Source organism: Myotis lucifugus, unplaced genomic scaffold (genome assembly GCF_000147115.1).
Source record: "Myotis lucifugus unplaced genomic scaffold, Myoluc2.0 scaffold_44, whole genome shotgun sequence".
NCBI lineage: Eukaryota > Metazoa > Chordata > Mammalia > Chiroptera > Vespertilionidae > Myotis > Myotis lucifugus.
The window spans coordinates 6,288,135-6,303,474 of record NW_005871092.1 but is presented as its reverse complement, the minus strand read 5'-3'; the positions used below and the strand labels follow the sequence as shown (position 1 = coordinate 6,303,474).

The 15,340-nt window shown below is 33.2% G+C and overlaps 1 protein-coding gene across 1 annotated transcript in view; it reads right to left on the bottom strand.

The window, feature by feature from the left end:
- The window catches only part of ATRNL1 (attractin like 1), a 474,447-nt gene that overhangs the window by 276,136 nt on the left and 182,971 nt on the right, over window positions 1-15,340 (bottom strand). Inside the window, exons 27-29 of the mRNA XM_023753345.1 lie at window positions 13,501-13,579; window positions 11,744-11,767; window positions 10,776-10,933 (exon numbers count right to left, since the gene is read on the bottom strand). Of these exons, the coding sequence (XP_023609113.1) occupies window positions 10,776-10,933; window positions 11,744-11,767; window positions 13,501-13,579 (261 nt within the window). The remainder of the gene's footprint in view (window positions 1-10,775; window positions 10,934-11,743; window positions 11,768-13,500; window positions 13,580-15,340) is intronic.

Below are 15,340 nucleotides of genomic sequence, written 5' to 3'. Positions count from 1 at the left end.
AGCTAAAATGGAAATCAATGCATTACGAACTCTAATTCTTATGTTCTACACTCTCCTAAGACCTGTGTACTGAGTATCACAGTGTACTGTGATAATTAGCTTACCTTTCTTTTCTCTCCATTTGACTTCAAGATATTTGAAGTCGGGCATTACAATATTCAGCTATACCTTCCTAGCTACTAGCAAAGAACCTAGAATTTTGACTTATAAGTGTTTAGTAAATAAATTGCAGTAACTTCTGGAGATATATATCTCAAATTTCTAAATAGAAAGTCTTAAAACAGTTTCATTTTAACTAAAGGTCAAGCTGTACAAGAAAATAAGAATTACTTTTATATCAAGATTATGTCAGTTAAAATACGTAAAACTTTTATATCTACTTGTATACTACTTGAAGTTAAAGATATTACTTGAAGTTAAAAGATATATTTTTTTTCAAAATCATTTTGGTTGAAGTTAAAGGATATTGTTTAACATTTTTCAAAAAACATTTATAGCCCTAGCTGGTTTTGCTCAGTGGATAGAGCATCGGCCTGCAGACTGAAGGGTCCCAGGTTCGATTCCAGTCAAGGGCACATGCCTGGGTTGCGGGCTCAATCCCCAGTAGGGGGCGTGCAGGAGGCAGCCGATCAATGATTCTCTCTCATCATTGATGTTTCTCTCTCTCTCTCTCTCCCTTCCTCTCTGAAATCAATAAAAATATATTTTAAAAAAACATTTATAAATGCTAAAAAAAATAGATCCTTTAAAATGACAGCATAAAAATTTGCATGTGTAATGCTACCTGTTCTTCATTATAGTATTAGCATATTTATGAGGTTTCCTGAAGAGTCTCAAGTTTTAATTCATAAATCAATAACATATACCAATAAGAGTAATGGCTTAGATAGAAATCTATACTCAATTTATGCTTGTAAAAGCATTTTTTAGAATCTTATGATTTGCAATACAGGTTGTAAATATAAAGAGTTAAATTTAAAGTTTTGGTTTAAGAGGTTTGGGAAAATGGAAGAAAAAGAGAAATCGTCAATTACGGTAACATGAAAGTCGGGTTTACAAACGATGAGCTTAAGGGAATATATACTTGCTGATCAGTCTCCAATCTATTTTCTACCTATATTCACACATACACAAAACTTAAAATTATTACTATTTATTATTTTACCTTGATTCACTATGAAGAATTTATACAAACTTTAATTTTATTTTGGTTTCAATGGGTTTTACTTTAAGAATTTTAATGTCTCTATTGATTTATATTGTTTACTATATCTTGCAGTTAACCTCCTAGGAAATGACTCAAATAAAATAAATCATGCATCCATATTTAAAATTGGCTCTTTAGAGATTATGACATTATGTGAAGGTACAGCTTTGGTCTGTTAATTTTTTAAATGAGTATTAAATACTTTTAAAGTTGAGAGGATTGCTTAATTTGTAGTATAACTTTCATGGATACCATTTTAATTTTGGATTTCAAGCAAGTGCATCATATGGGAAATCTGAGATGAATGCAATTGAAATAAGAGATTTTCTCTCTTGAAATGTTGCCATTTCTTAGATGTAGTGACATCAATACTCAAATATTTCATATTTGGAAAGATCTTAACATTTGAAATACACTCACAATTACAGGCTAATAATATCTTCATTGAGGTATAATATAAACAATTAAATTCCATTTTAATACATAGTTTATTGAATTTTGGCAACTTTTACAAAGTTACTTAATTAAAACCACATGGTAAATGTCCTTTGCCTCTGCAATGGAGACCCTAAAACGTTTATCTCCTTTTTATCACGATAAGTCTTTATTTTTTATACAATTTCATATAAAGGAATCATAGGGTATGTAACATTTAATGTTTGATTGCTTTCATTTAGCATAGTCTTTTGTTTCTTTAAATATATTTTTATTGATATCAACGAGGAAGGGAGAAGGAGAGAGAGAGAGAGAGAAACATCAATGATAAGAGAGAATCATGGATTGGCTGCCTCCTGCACACCCGCAACTGGGGATTGAGCCCACAACCCAGGCATGTGCCCTGACCTGGAAGCAAATCGTGACCTCCTGGTTCATAGGTCTACACTCAACCACTGAGCAACACAGGCGGTGCCACTGAACATAGTATTTTAAAGATTTGTCCATGTCACTACTTTGTATAAATATTTCATTTATTTTTATTGTTGAGTAGTTTCACATAGAATGTATAGAGCATAATTTGCTTATTCATGCTCCAATTGATATATTTATGAATTCTTTCCAGTTGGGGAGTTTCAAGAATAATAGAGTTATAAATGTTTGTGATTAAGACTTTTTCTGCAGTCTGTTTTCATTTCTCTTGTGTAAAAAAAAAAAAACTAGGAGTGGAACTATCGGTCATATGGTAAATGTGGGATACATTTTATAAAATAAACAATATTGTTTTCAAAGTCACTGTACCATTTTACATTGTCACTAATGATGTATGTGATTTCCAGTTATTCCAAATCCTCACCAGTACGTGGCATTTTCATTCTTTTTATTATTAGCCACTGCGGTAGATATGTAGAGGTATCTCATTTTTATATATATGACACATACGTGAAAGCACGCAATATTTATTGCTACATTATTCTTTAAAAACTCCAAATTTCCAACAATATGCAAAGGAGTTGCAGAACCTGGTTAAAATTATTTTAGTATTAAAAATGATAATGAATATTATACAGAAATAAAAGTGTTTGCTCGATGTTATATAAAAATCATTAGAGGTTTATACAATCAGAGTTTATGATGTCAAATATCTATGCGGTTATATGAATATTGAACAAGAATTCCTTAATTTTTGTTATAGAGTTCAATTGGATTTACAAGGGAAATTCATGACTTAAAAACTTGCTACTGGGAGAACTTCTTTAGTACTTAGATTCATTTTACAAATGGAAAGACTGAATAGATGCGTTATAAGTCATTTTCTTAGAAACCCATTTTACACATAAGTCATCTTATCTAATTCTCACAATGTTATTGCTTATAATAAATGACATTAGTAGTAATATTAAAAACAATGAGTTAACAAACCTTTCTGTTAAGGGCCTGTAAATATTCTGTAAATATTTTCAGCTTTGTCAGCAATATGGTCTCTGTTTTTATTACTCATCTCTGACATTATAGTGTAAACTTGGTATGATATACCTTCCTTCGCTTAATCTCTAGAACATTTGTTACCTATCATAATCAATCTTATATTTGAACTGCAATGCTAATAACTTTAAAACAGAAAGACTGCATAGAGCTTAAGTACTTTGCATTCTACAGTAATGCTGTGCATTAACACTTATACATCACTATCTAAATTAAATTAGTTTATCGAAATTACTGTTTCTGAGTAACTGGGATTTGGTAACTCACTATTAGGTCAATTTGAAAGCTGATCATAATTCAGGTTTGATTTTTTTTAACCAGAATAATGCTAGGAATCATTCTTCAATTTGCAATTTTGACTTCTGTATTAGACAGGTGATATCCCCATACTAATAGTGGTTTAATTCAATACAGAACAAAGTAGAAAAAGAACAGAATCCTAATGCTGCTGATGTCTGCAAATTTTCATCACAAGTGTGCTGGCAATTTGAACATAAATGATGAGCCATCTGAGCACAAAATAAGGTGGTTAGCTACTAGATAAGTAGGTATTGAAGCAAGAGGAAGTTTTATCTTATGCATATTGTTTGAAAAGTAAGAGTTACAATACAAATGTGCCAGTAAAGATATCCCTGTGTAATTTTCCCCCAAAATTCACCAAATTGTTGTAAGTTTGAGTATTTTATATGTTAAAACATACTTTCTTCTTTTCTTTTAAGCTTCAATTATTTTGTAGTCTTTATTGTTGAGAGTATAACAGATATCCCTCCCCTTTCCCCCCATTCCACCCCTCCACCCAGTTCGTGCCCCACCCCAGGCCTTTTTTATTATGAAAACTAGGTTGGCATAATTTTGAGAAGTAGTATTTGATACTGCTAATCAATTTTATCAATTACTTAACTACTATAGTAATTACACTAATCAGGAAATATAAATGTGAGGTGAATATAAGATAACTTCAGAAACATTAATCTCTGATGAAAAGTCTTTCTGACTTTGAAAAACCCATCTTTTTTTAAAAAAAAAAAATGTTTTATTGATTTTTTACAGAGAGGAAGGGAGAGGGATGGAGAGTTAGAAACATCGATGAGAGAGAAACATCGATCAGCTGCCTCCTCCACACCCCCCACTGGGGCTGTGCCCGCAACCAAGGTACATGCCCTTGACCGGAATGGAACCTGGGACCCTTCGGTCCACAGGCCGACGCTCTATCCACTGAGCCAAACCAGTCAGGGCGAAAAACCCATCTTGTCTAGAATTCCCACTCAGGCATCATGTCCCTTTGCTGAACTCCTGTTCATCCTTCAAAATCTTGCTTCCATAGAACTTTCTCCAAGAAGCTTTCCTACTTCACCATCACCTCAGTAACAGTCACAGCGCTGGATATATCACCGAGCACCTCCAATTCTTAAATACCATTCACACGCATCTCCGCCAAAGTGAATGGCTCAGAACATTTTATGAAGGAAACAAAACCAAAGTATATCCCTGAACTCTATAGAAGAAACACTAAATTAGGATGCAATAAAACTGACTAAAGTAGAATGGGGTCAACATGTGAAACAGAAACTAGAGACAGAGACAGAACAATTACACTAACAATTCAGTAATTATTTGTATAACTCAGTATAAGGACTATAAAGGGATGACATTTTAGGTAATATGATCAGAAGAGGGGGTGCTGAGATCTTAAAGTCGCAAAAGACATCTTTTCTCGCTCTTATTTCTAAGCCTGGAATGTCCCTTGTTTTACTTTAAAGCTCATTTAAAGTTGAATTTCTTTATCTACAAAGGAAAAACTGCTGACAGTACATTTCGTGAGCTATGTGAGGACAAAGGCTACTTTGTATACTGTTTTATCCTCTAGATCTAGAAAAATGACCTGTGTATGATTGAAACTTTACGTCTGCTTGAAAGTGTAGCCAAAAATTTATATAAATGTTCAATTTCTAACATTTCTGCAAGAAGCACTAGTTTAGATTAGCATTTGACTGATGAAATACAGAAGATACCATTACTATAATTTTTCATTTTGCTCATTATTTGTAGAAATTTACAAAGACCTATTATCATGCTAGAATGTTTCATCTCAACAGTAACATTAGACTGAAATTGGATCAAGACAAATGAAATACTTTTCTACTTTCTCATATATCAGCAAAAACTTCTCCTTATTTATGTGATACTTTTTAAATTGATCTCTTCAGTCTCAAGTATACAGAGAAACACTACAACCAAAGGTGCTCAAAAGAATAGTGATGGGAAATTTTCAGTATGAAAAAACTACTGATATTAATTGAAGTAAAATCTGTGTGTTATGTTTTCCTTGCAAAAAGGATATGATACACAGATTTTTTACATAAACAAATAACTAAATATTTAAATATTCACACATTTTATGCTACAGCATATTTTAAAAAGAATTAATTTACAAGTTGAAAGGCTATACACACAAAGGTCTCTCCCTGTGCAGCGACTCTACTGAAGCAAACATTAAAATAAATTAAGTAAAAATGGTCATAAAATTTAAATGTTAATTTTTATCACAAACAATGTTCTCACTTGTTGGAAACTCACTGAAAACTTTGGGGGGAGAAACAGTGATATTTATTCTTGAACAGAGTATTCTTGGTATCTCAATGGTGTGATGGAAATTTTTCAGTCGGAATTAAGTTTTTTTACTGTTTTATTTCAGCCACTTTTTAAGATAACTGCTTCCACATAGTGTAGTTCCTAAATATTTATGAACAGTTTCATCTATGGATTGTAAGATTTCACATAAGTTGCAGCTCGTTGGAATCTGTAATAGAATGTCATTATGAAATCTAAAATATATAGAACTATGTCTGCAACCTAAGTACCATTTATCTGAAAAGTGCCTGGAAACATAAATCTAAGCTACTAAATAAAACAATTTGGAAGTAAACATAAAACCACATTTACAGTAACTGTCCCTTCAATTGGTGAACTAGCTTATGGCTACCATGTTTGTTCTATTTACTATTTGGACTCAAAATTACATAAGATTTCTATTTCTTCACAAAATGGAGTACCAGTGAATGGATTTATCTTCATATTTAAACAACTAGTAAGTAAGACAAAATATCTGAAACACTTGTTTTCATTCACTGGAAATCAAGCAGTGCAGGGCAATCATTCCTGAGTGGAAACAAAGGCGGTGAGCCTTTCAATGCCACAGGTCATTCTGGTGTCTGTTTTGTTTGTTTGTTTAATATATTTTTTATTGATTTCAAAGAGGAAGGGAGAGGGGGAGAGAGACAGAAACATCAATGATGAGAGAGAATCATCAATTGGCTGCCTCCTGCATGCCCCCCACTGGGGATCGAGCCTACAACCCAGGCATGTGCCCTGACCAGGAATAGAACGGTGACCTCCTGGATCATAGGTCAACGCTCAACCTCTGAACCATGCCGGCAGGGTGATCACTGTGATTTTTTTAAAAATATATTTTATTGATTTTTTACAGGGAGGAAGGGAGAGGGATAGAGAGAAACATCGATGAGGGAGAAGAATCGATCGATCAGCTGCCTCCTGCACTCCCCCTACTGGGGACGTGCCTGCAACCAAGGTACATGCCCTTGACCGGAATCACACCTGGGACGCTTCAGTCCCCAGGCTGACGCTCTATTCAGTGAGCCAAACTGGCTAGGGCATCACTGTGATTTTGAGGCTGCATCAAAAGGACAGTAAGCCCAGGTGCATTTCAGGAACTTCCCAATATGAAGAGATGAAGCTGAGAATGTGGTGGGCTAGGCAGCTAACATTTAGGGGTGGTCTACTGGAGATGAGAGAACTCCCCAGAGGGCTCCAGAGCTTTGCTAAGGGTCCCTTGAGCCTTCAGGTGAATACTACTTACTGGTGAAGGAACTGTCCAAGGCTGGGGAAACAATAATCTGAAAGGAGCAGAGAGAAAAATTCTCAAAATGCACATGAAGCTGGGAACAGTTTATGATCCCACCAGTCTGAGTGCGAAACCTTGTAATTCAAGTGTCACAGAGCACCAAGAAGGCAGTGCCTAGGAGTGAAGTGATCACCCCTAGACTAAATGCTGTTTTGTTCCTCCATAACAAAGCATAGAAATAAACCTTGAAAAGTTCAAAATTTTTGCAAGTAAATTAACTCCATCACATAACCAAGCTAAAACATCAATATTGGTGAATATTTAGCACCCAAAATGGTTAAATTCAGAATGTCAGGCATCCAATCAAAAAATGAGCCATAAGGAGGAGCAAAATTAAATAGAAAGAAACACAAAACTACACAAATGACAGAATTTATACACAAGGAAGTTAAGTGTTATGGTAATTATAATCTATATGTTTAATAAGGCAAAAAAAAGATGAAGCATATTAAGTAGAAATGTGGAAGACATTTTCAAAAAAACTAGTCAAAACTCTAAAGATAAAAAATATAATGCTTGAGTTGAAAAATACACTGCATGGGATTAATATCAGATTAAACACTATAAAAGAAAAGCTTAATGAACTTGAAGATATATAAAAAGTAAAAAGTATGCAAAATGAAAAAATCATGAATCCTATATAATAAGAGAGGAATATGCTAATTAGCCATTACAGCCTGAGGCGTAACGAACAAGTGCATCAAGACCAGATCATGGATCAGCAGGAGGGTGGGCCAGTGAGGTATAAGCGGGCTGTGGAGAGCTACAGGAGGGGGCAGGGCAGCAAGCTATGAAGGGGGGAGGGGGAAGGGAGGTGGGGGAGCTACAGGAGGGCGGGACAGTGGGCGGAGAGCTACAGGAGGGTGGCAGTGACCTACTGGCTACAAGCGGGCGGGGAGAGCTACAGGAGAGGGCAGGGCAACAAGCTACTAGGGGTTGCAGAGGGAGCTACAGGAGGGTGGGGCAGCAGGTGGAGAGCTACTGGAGGGCTGCAGCAACCTACTGGCGCACGGATTCGTGCGCAAGACTACTAGTTAAAAAATAAGAATAGAACATTAGTAAGCCAAGGAACAATTTCAAGCAGTCTAATATATCATATCAGTTGGAATTTCTAAAAAGAAGAGAGGAGTGGGATAAAATTTTGAGACATAATAGCCACAAGTTTTCCAAATTTGGTTGAAATTATAATTTTATGAATTTATGAAGTTCAATAAAACCCACACCAAAGAAAAAACATGAAGAAAAGCACACCTACACACATCATAATCATACTGGCCAAAACCAATAATAAAGAGAACAAAACTTTTTCATGCATAAAGAGGAAAAAGACCCATTACATTAAAAAGCTACAATTTAGAATTATTTAATCCCCATGAAAGTGGAATAAAGTCATTTTCAGAAATATAGGCTGATATAAGTCATTGCCAGCAGATCTTCACTAACTTGTTAAAAGATGTCCATTAGGCAGTAGAAAATGATACTTGATAGAAATCTAGATTTACAAAAAGAGTAACTATGTAGGTAAAATAGAAGATGATTTCTTATGTGTCATATCTTTCAGTAAAATTGACTATATCAAAAATAGTAAGTGTAGTATGGATTTTATATTTATACTATATGAAGCAGTAAAATTAACAATGGCACAAGACCAGAAGGAAAAAAATGAAAGTATACTGGTTTAAGGTAACTGTTCAAGAAATGAGTGGCATAATATTACTTGGAGGTAGACAATGAGAAATTTAAGATGTCTATGATAAACCATAAAATAACCACTAAAATAATTTAAGAAAATTTATAGAAAAATAATATCAATTCTACCATAATTCTTTCAGAAAAACAGAGGAAGGACTATTGCCCAATTCATTTGGTAAGGCTAGCAGTACCATAACACCAAATCAAACAATATTACAATAGAAAAGTACAGACTAATATTCCTCAATAACCTGGGTATAAAAGTTCGTAACAAAAATATAACAAATCAAATCCAATAATATATAAAAGAAATAATACAGCCCTAGCCGGTTTGGCTCACTGGATAGAGCATCGGCCTGGGGACTGAGGGGTCCCAGGTTCAATTCCGGTCAAGGGCATGTACCTTGGTTGCGGGTACATCCCCAGTAGGGGGTGTGCAGGAGGCAGCTGGTCGATGCTTCCCTCTCATCGATGTTTCTAACTCTCTATCCCTCTCCCTTCCTCCCTGTAAAAAATCAATAAAATATATATTTTTAAAAAAAGAAATAATACAAAATAATGAAGTGGAACTTACACCTGAATAGCAAGGCTGGCTAAACATTCAAAATCAATGTAATTCAATTATATTATAAATAAATCTCAACTGAAATAATTTTACTATTTTATGTTTAATAACTGAGAGTGTATTATAGTCCTATAAACAAACACACACACTCCTATACCTTACTTAGTAAAACATATTCCTCATGACTAACATAATAATTTTAATGAAAAAATAGAAATAGAGCTCTACCTTTCTTGACCATCATAGTTATTTTCCACATTTTATTTTTCTGAGAGAGTGGAATATTTCAGCTTTATTACACGAATTGTAGTTTGGCATCCAGAACATATTACTAGCATGTTCTCAAAAGAAACTCCAATTTAGAAAGTTAATTTCTAATCATTAAATATTCATAAGCATTCTAAAGTAACTATGTAATGTTCTTAAAAATAAAATACAATTAGATAACCAAGAAATAAAGGGCATGAAACAATTAAAAACATAACAATTGCATCGTTTTCTTTACTATTTAATAAGCTCTACAGATGGACCCTTTTGTTGCCTTCAATCATAATATAAGGAGAAAGATTTTTCCAAGAAACATGATTTTTAAAAATTACTCGGTCCTCTCACAAAACACAAATTAATATAAATAACACATGCAAACATTTGTAGGCACAGATCATAAGTTGTCATTTATTAATATAAAAGAAGGAATAATCTGTAAATTTTTAAAAGATTTTGAAACAGACCTAGTGCAGGACTTGGCACATATGAGCTATTCAATAAACTAATTTGAATTCAATCAAATCAAACAATCAGTCATAAAATAATGAATAAATGAACAAATCCCAACATTACAAAGTATAGGCTTACTTTACTCTCATAAAAGCATAAATTAAGAACTCAAACCATGAACATTTCAAGATAAAGCATCCTAAATATTTCCTAGCAATAAATCTAAAGCTGTTAGCAGTCTATTGCTGAACACAATAAAAATGAACCATACAACACATAATAGCAGAAGATAAAGATATCAACAATAAGAGGCAGTGGGTCTGAAAGAACTAACTGTTAAGTTCTGCTAATGCTTAAGTTTTAGTGAAGATTTAAATTATGTTCAGTGTATAATAAAGCAAAAATGAGGTTACTAAACACAGCAAATAATTTCAAGTGGGACTGTAAGAAAAGAATGTTTATTTAAACCTCAGAGTATACAATTAATCAGAAAACCTGAAGAATCTCATTATTTCAAGTTTGATGCTTTTTTAGAATATAATTTCATTAAAAATTAGTACATTCTTTGATTGAGTCAAACTTATTTTATGGACTTTTTATAGAGATATTAATCACAAACACTTGTGTAGCCTTTTTCTTATATTGTTCAAAACATAGAAATCCATCTATATCATCGCCTTGAAAGAAACCACATTCTTTTCCTAATGAAAATACTCAATAGTCACTAGACTGAATACTATTTTAACACTTACCTGTATTTTGATAGGCCAGGAAAAGTTGCTGACGTACACATAGAATGTAATGTTAGGATTGCTTCTAAAGTTAAATTTTTCATAGGAAAAACTATCTCTGTATTCCTTTACATTAGTCTTGGAAACTATAGGGGTCTCCTCCCCAGATATTGTTCCAGCTAAAATGTAAATAACAAAACAAATTTAAATAATTCATATTAGAAAACAGATCTTTATAAACTTAAAAATATGTGATACTTCTTTTTATAACTATACTTATAAGAACATATTTATCAAAATAAATTCATGCTTACAATCTGGAGTGACAAAAGAAAAACAATAATATTTGCCATAACTATAACAAAACAGATTTAGTATAAAGTTATTTTCAAAAATCATACCACTGATTAGGTGTTATGCACTAGGGCCAGTGATGGCGAACCTCTGACATGCGAACTCATTTTTTTGGTTGATTTTTCTTTGTTAAATGGCATTTAAATATATAAAATAAATATCAAAAATATAAATCTTTGTTTTACTATGGTTGCAAATATCAAAAAATTTCTACATGTGACACGGCACCAGAGTTAAATTAGGGTTTTTCAAAATGCTGACACGCCGAGCTCAAAAGGTTTGCCATCACTGCACTAGGCACTTGTCTCAAGTATACAGCTACTGAAAGGGAAGTCCCTCTTTGCAACCCACGTACATATGGCTCCAGACACTGAGTTCTTTCTACTTACTACTCCACAGAAAATTTCAAAATAAATCAGGCCATATTTCAGAAGTCTCAATTAAATTAAAAAATGAGGGAAAATCAATTTACTTGTTTTACCACAAACTGAAACATCACTAATTTGAGTAAATTGGAAGAAGGCTATAATTTAAAATATGAGCTAAATATTCAATCAGTTAAACAAATATTTGGTATTCAATAAATATTTACTAAAATTAATCAAATGAAATAAAGCATTTTTTTAAATCCTCACCTGAGGATATGTTTTTCATTGATTCTAGAGAGATAGAGAGGAGGGGAGAGAAAGAGAGAAAGAAAGAAAGAAACATTGATGTGAGAGAGATACACAAGAAACATCGATCGGTTGCCTCCCATAAGCACCCTGTCAGGGATGGAACCCACAACCTGGGTATGAGCCCTGACCAGGAATCAGACTCACGACCCTTCTGTACACAGGATGACACTCTAACTAACTGAGCCACACAGGCCACGGATAAAATAAAGCATTTCCAACACTCTTATCAAGCCCTCGACTTAACTAAAAGTAAAAATAATTACAACTAGTATGCTGAACACCTGAATATTTCTTACTTATCATTATGCCAAATTGTCTTGGACGCTTTTAAAAATGTCGAATTTTCACACCCTGGCAGGTGTGGCTCAGTTGGTTGGGCATCTTCCCATGAACGGAAAGGTTGCCGGTTCCAGGTCAGGGCACATGCCCAGGTTTTGGGCTCGATCACTGGTGGGCGGTTACAGGAGACAGCCAATTGATGTTTTGCTCTCACATTGATGTTTCTCTCTCTCCCTAAAAAAATAAAAATTAAAAATTAAAAAATAATAATTAAAAAATCTTTTTTAAAAATGTGCATTTTCTTGAGCTCCATCTTCCAACCTGATAAATAAAAATTTCTGACATTTGGTTCTGGAAATCTGAAAGTGACAAGTAATTTATTGCACAATAAAATCAGTGTTCTATAGTGACTACAGAGTTCTATATATTTATTTTTTTATTGACAAAATTAACACTCATGTAGAGCTAGTTTACTGTACAGAAGTAAAGTTCAAATTAACAGTACAAGTCGTAAATTATTAATTAATGAAACTCATGGTGTCAAGATTTTACTATATGTTTGCACTAATGTAACAAAATGTCTATATGTTTGCCTGAATGTCTCATTTGTTACACATGTATTATAGATTCTGGAATGCCAAAGATCTAATCACTCTTGAATTCTATGTTTCCATGATCTTACATATTAAAATAGCATAATGACTTAATTTTCAGAAATCAAATATGCAATATTTTCTTTTAAAAGAAGTTTCCTGTACTTTTATACAACAGTATATCTTTGATATAGAAAATAAAATGCAACAGAATTTCTTAAGATATAAATATATTAAAAAGTTAGCATACTTTTTCATAATCCAACATCTAGATTTGTACTTAGATTATTTCTTAAAAGTCAGCAATTTAATTATAAAGCTTGTATTGGAAGACATATTACGTACAGGTTTTGTTTTTAACCCTCTCTCAGCACCAAGACTGACAAGGATTAGGGGGATAGTTTTCTAAATTTGAAAGTAACAGATAAGTTGTTAATTCATCAGCATTCACAGAAGAATTTCATTGTTTTATATCAACATAAGGTTAATAATTAAATTTACAGTTTCAATGGTGAATCAAATCATTGAAATCTCAGTCTCTTTAGTTATTAAAACAGTAATATGCCTTAATTAAAATCATAGCAATTCATGACAGTGCCATTTTAAAAAATTAAGTTATGTACAGTATTTGTTCCCTATCTAATTTTAATTGAATAAGGGGGAATGTTAGCAAATAATATTTATTATTAATGCTACTTATTATTTTTACTTGAAACAGCACAGTGATTGGGCATATAGTATTATTTTAATTTCAATTATTTAAATTAATAGTAAAAGGTCATGTTAGAACACCTTCCACACAGAAACAGATGTGAAAGATACATGGCAACAAAATTCTCTTACCTGTTGAACCAACTGACCATGTAATGTTGAGATTAAAGTTGTTTGAGGCATTAATCGAAATATCCAAGTTTTTGTTAGACTACCAAAAAAGAAAATATTAAGGTTAAAAAAATCAAATTATAGTAGCTAGATATGTTCAATGTTTAACTATGTCTATTCTATTGTTTTCAAATTCTATACATTCTGACAATATTCAACTGAGTAAGTGTAGATGCCAATTACAACTCTTTAGGTGATAGAGTCAAAGGTGGGTTGAAGGTTCCCATTTATCTTCTCAACTGAAATCAGGCCGTCTATACGTAAGCCAGAGGCTGCTGTCATTCAATATTTGTACTTTAACTTTCTTTGCTTCTCTGTAGTTAACATTTAAATGATACAGGATTAATTAGCCCAAAACTTTTACAGCAATATATTATTTTGTTGAAAGGCTTCTTGATAGGTGTATATTCTGTTATTATACACACTTTAACTAGTTAAAAATACTTAAACTATGTAAATGAAAACTTTCAGGTAAAAGTGATGAACCACACTGGACAAAAAAAAAAAAAAGGAGATCACATCATTTTAAACCTCTGTACAGAAGAACACTGAAGAATCTGTCAGTCAACCTGTTTTCTTCCTGTCATTCACTAGTGGAGTATAGACCCTTCCCGTTTAATTTCGAGGAAACAAATGCCTAAAAGATTTCTTTAAATGTTATTTGTTATCTTACTCCAAGAAATGAGGAACAGAAAATACATATGATGATAACTATTTAGTTCTGCATAAATGCAGAGGATGATAATGGTATTGCATAAGTGTAGCTTCAGATAATGTGTGTTGTGCTGTGTTTTAAATATACGTAAAGCTATACTGCTGCCTTAGCCGGTTTGGCTCAGTTGATAGAACATCGGCCTGCAGACTGAAAGGTCCCGGGTTCGATTCCGGTCAAGGGCACTTGTCCCGATTGCCAGCTCAATCCCCAGTGTGGGGCGTGCAGAAGGCAGATAATCAATGATTCTCTCTCATCATTGATATTTTTATCTCTCCCTCTCCCTTCTTCTCTGCAATCAATAAAAAAATATATTATTAAAAAAAAAAGCTGTACAGTTACATGAGACCTGGCTACTAGAAAAGACATAAATAACTTCCTTAGTATGACTACTTTTTTCTAAATTGGATAAAGCAGGTAAGCCAATAGAAAATATATCTCCAATTTCCTGAGCGAATCCTAGAGAAACAAGTGTGTAAGCAAGTTAAGCTCCCCATATGTGATGTAACAGCTATAAGGGGAAACTGAAATTCGCAGCCCTTTCTTGATGGATAAGAGTAAAAAGAAGAAGCAATAAAAGGCAAAGGCTGCTGGATGATGTGTGACAGTCATCCCATTTAAAAGATACACTAAGATCCAATTTTATTTTTTACCTCAAAATAACATTTACTCTTAATGAGTGCCATAAGATAGAGGGATAGCTGGGCATCTACGAAGAACTATTATTAATGTTTCATAACTATCAGAGGACATTCTCTTCATAGTTTCCAGGAAGAAAATATAGATTCAAAAAGAATGGTCATCTCCAAAAAGCATGCAAAAGTAAATGTAATGAATGAGGTTGAATGACTGCCATACAGATTTTCCAGGGGAGTGCTCATGAATGCTATAGAGATAGCATCTGAGAATTCAAATAAATCTAAGAAAAATAGAGCCTGGGAGTTTAAATAGATATAGTATTTCAGAAGGATACTGCATTATCCACCAGTCATACTAAAAAATGGCTATGAATGTAAGAAGGAAGTTAACTCATTAAGTTCTATGGATAAGCTGTTAAGATACCACCCACAATATGTACAACAAAACTGT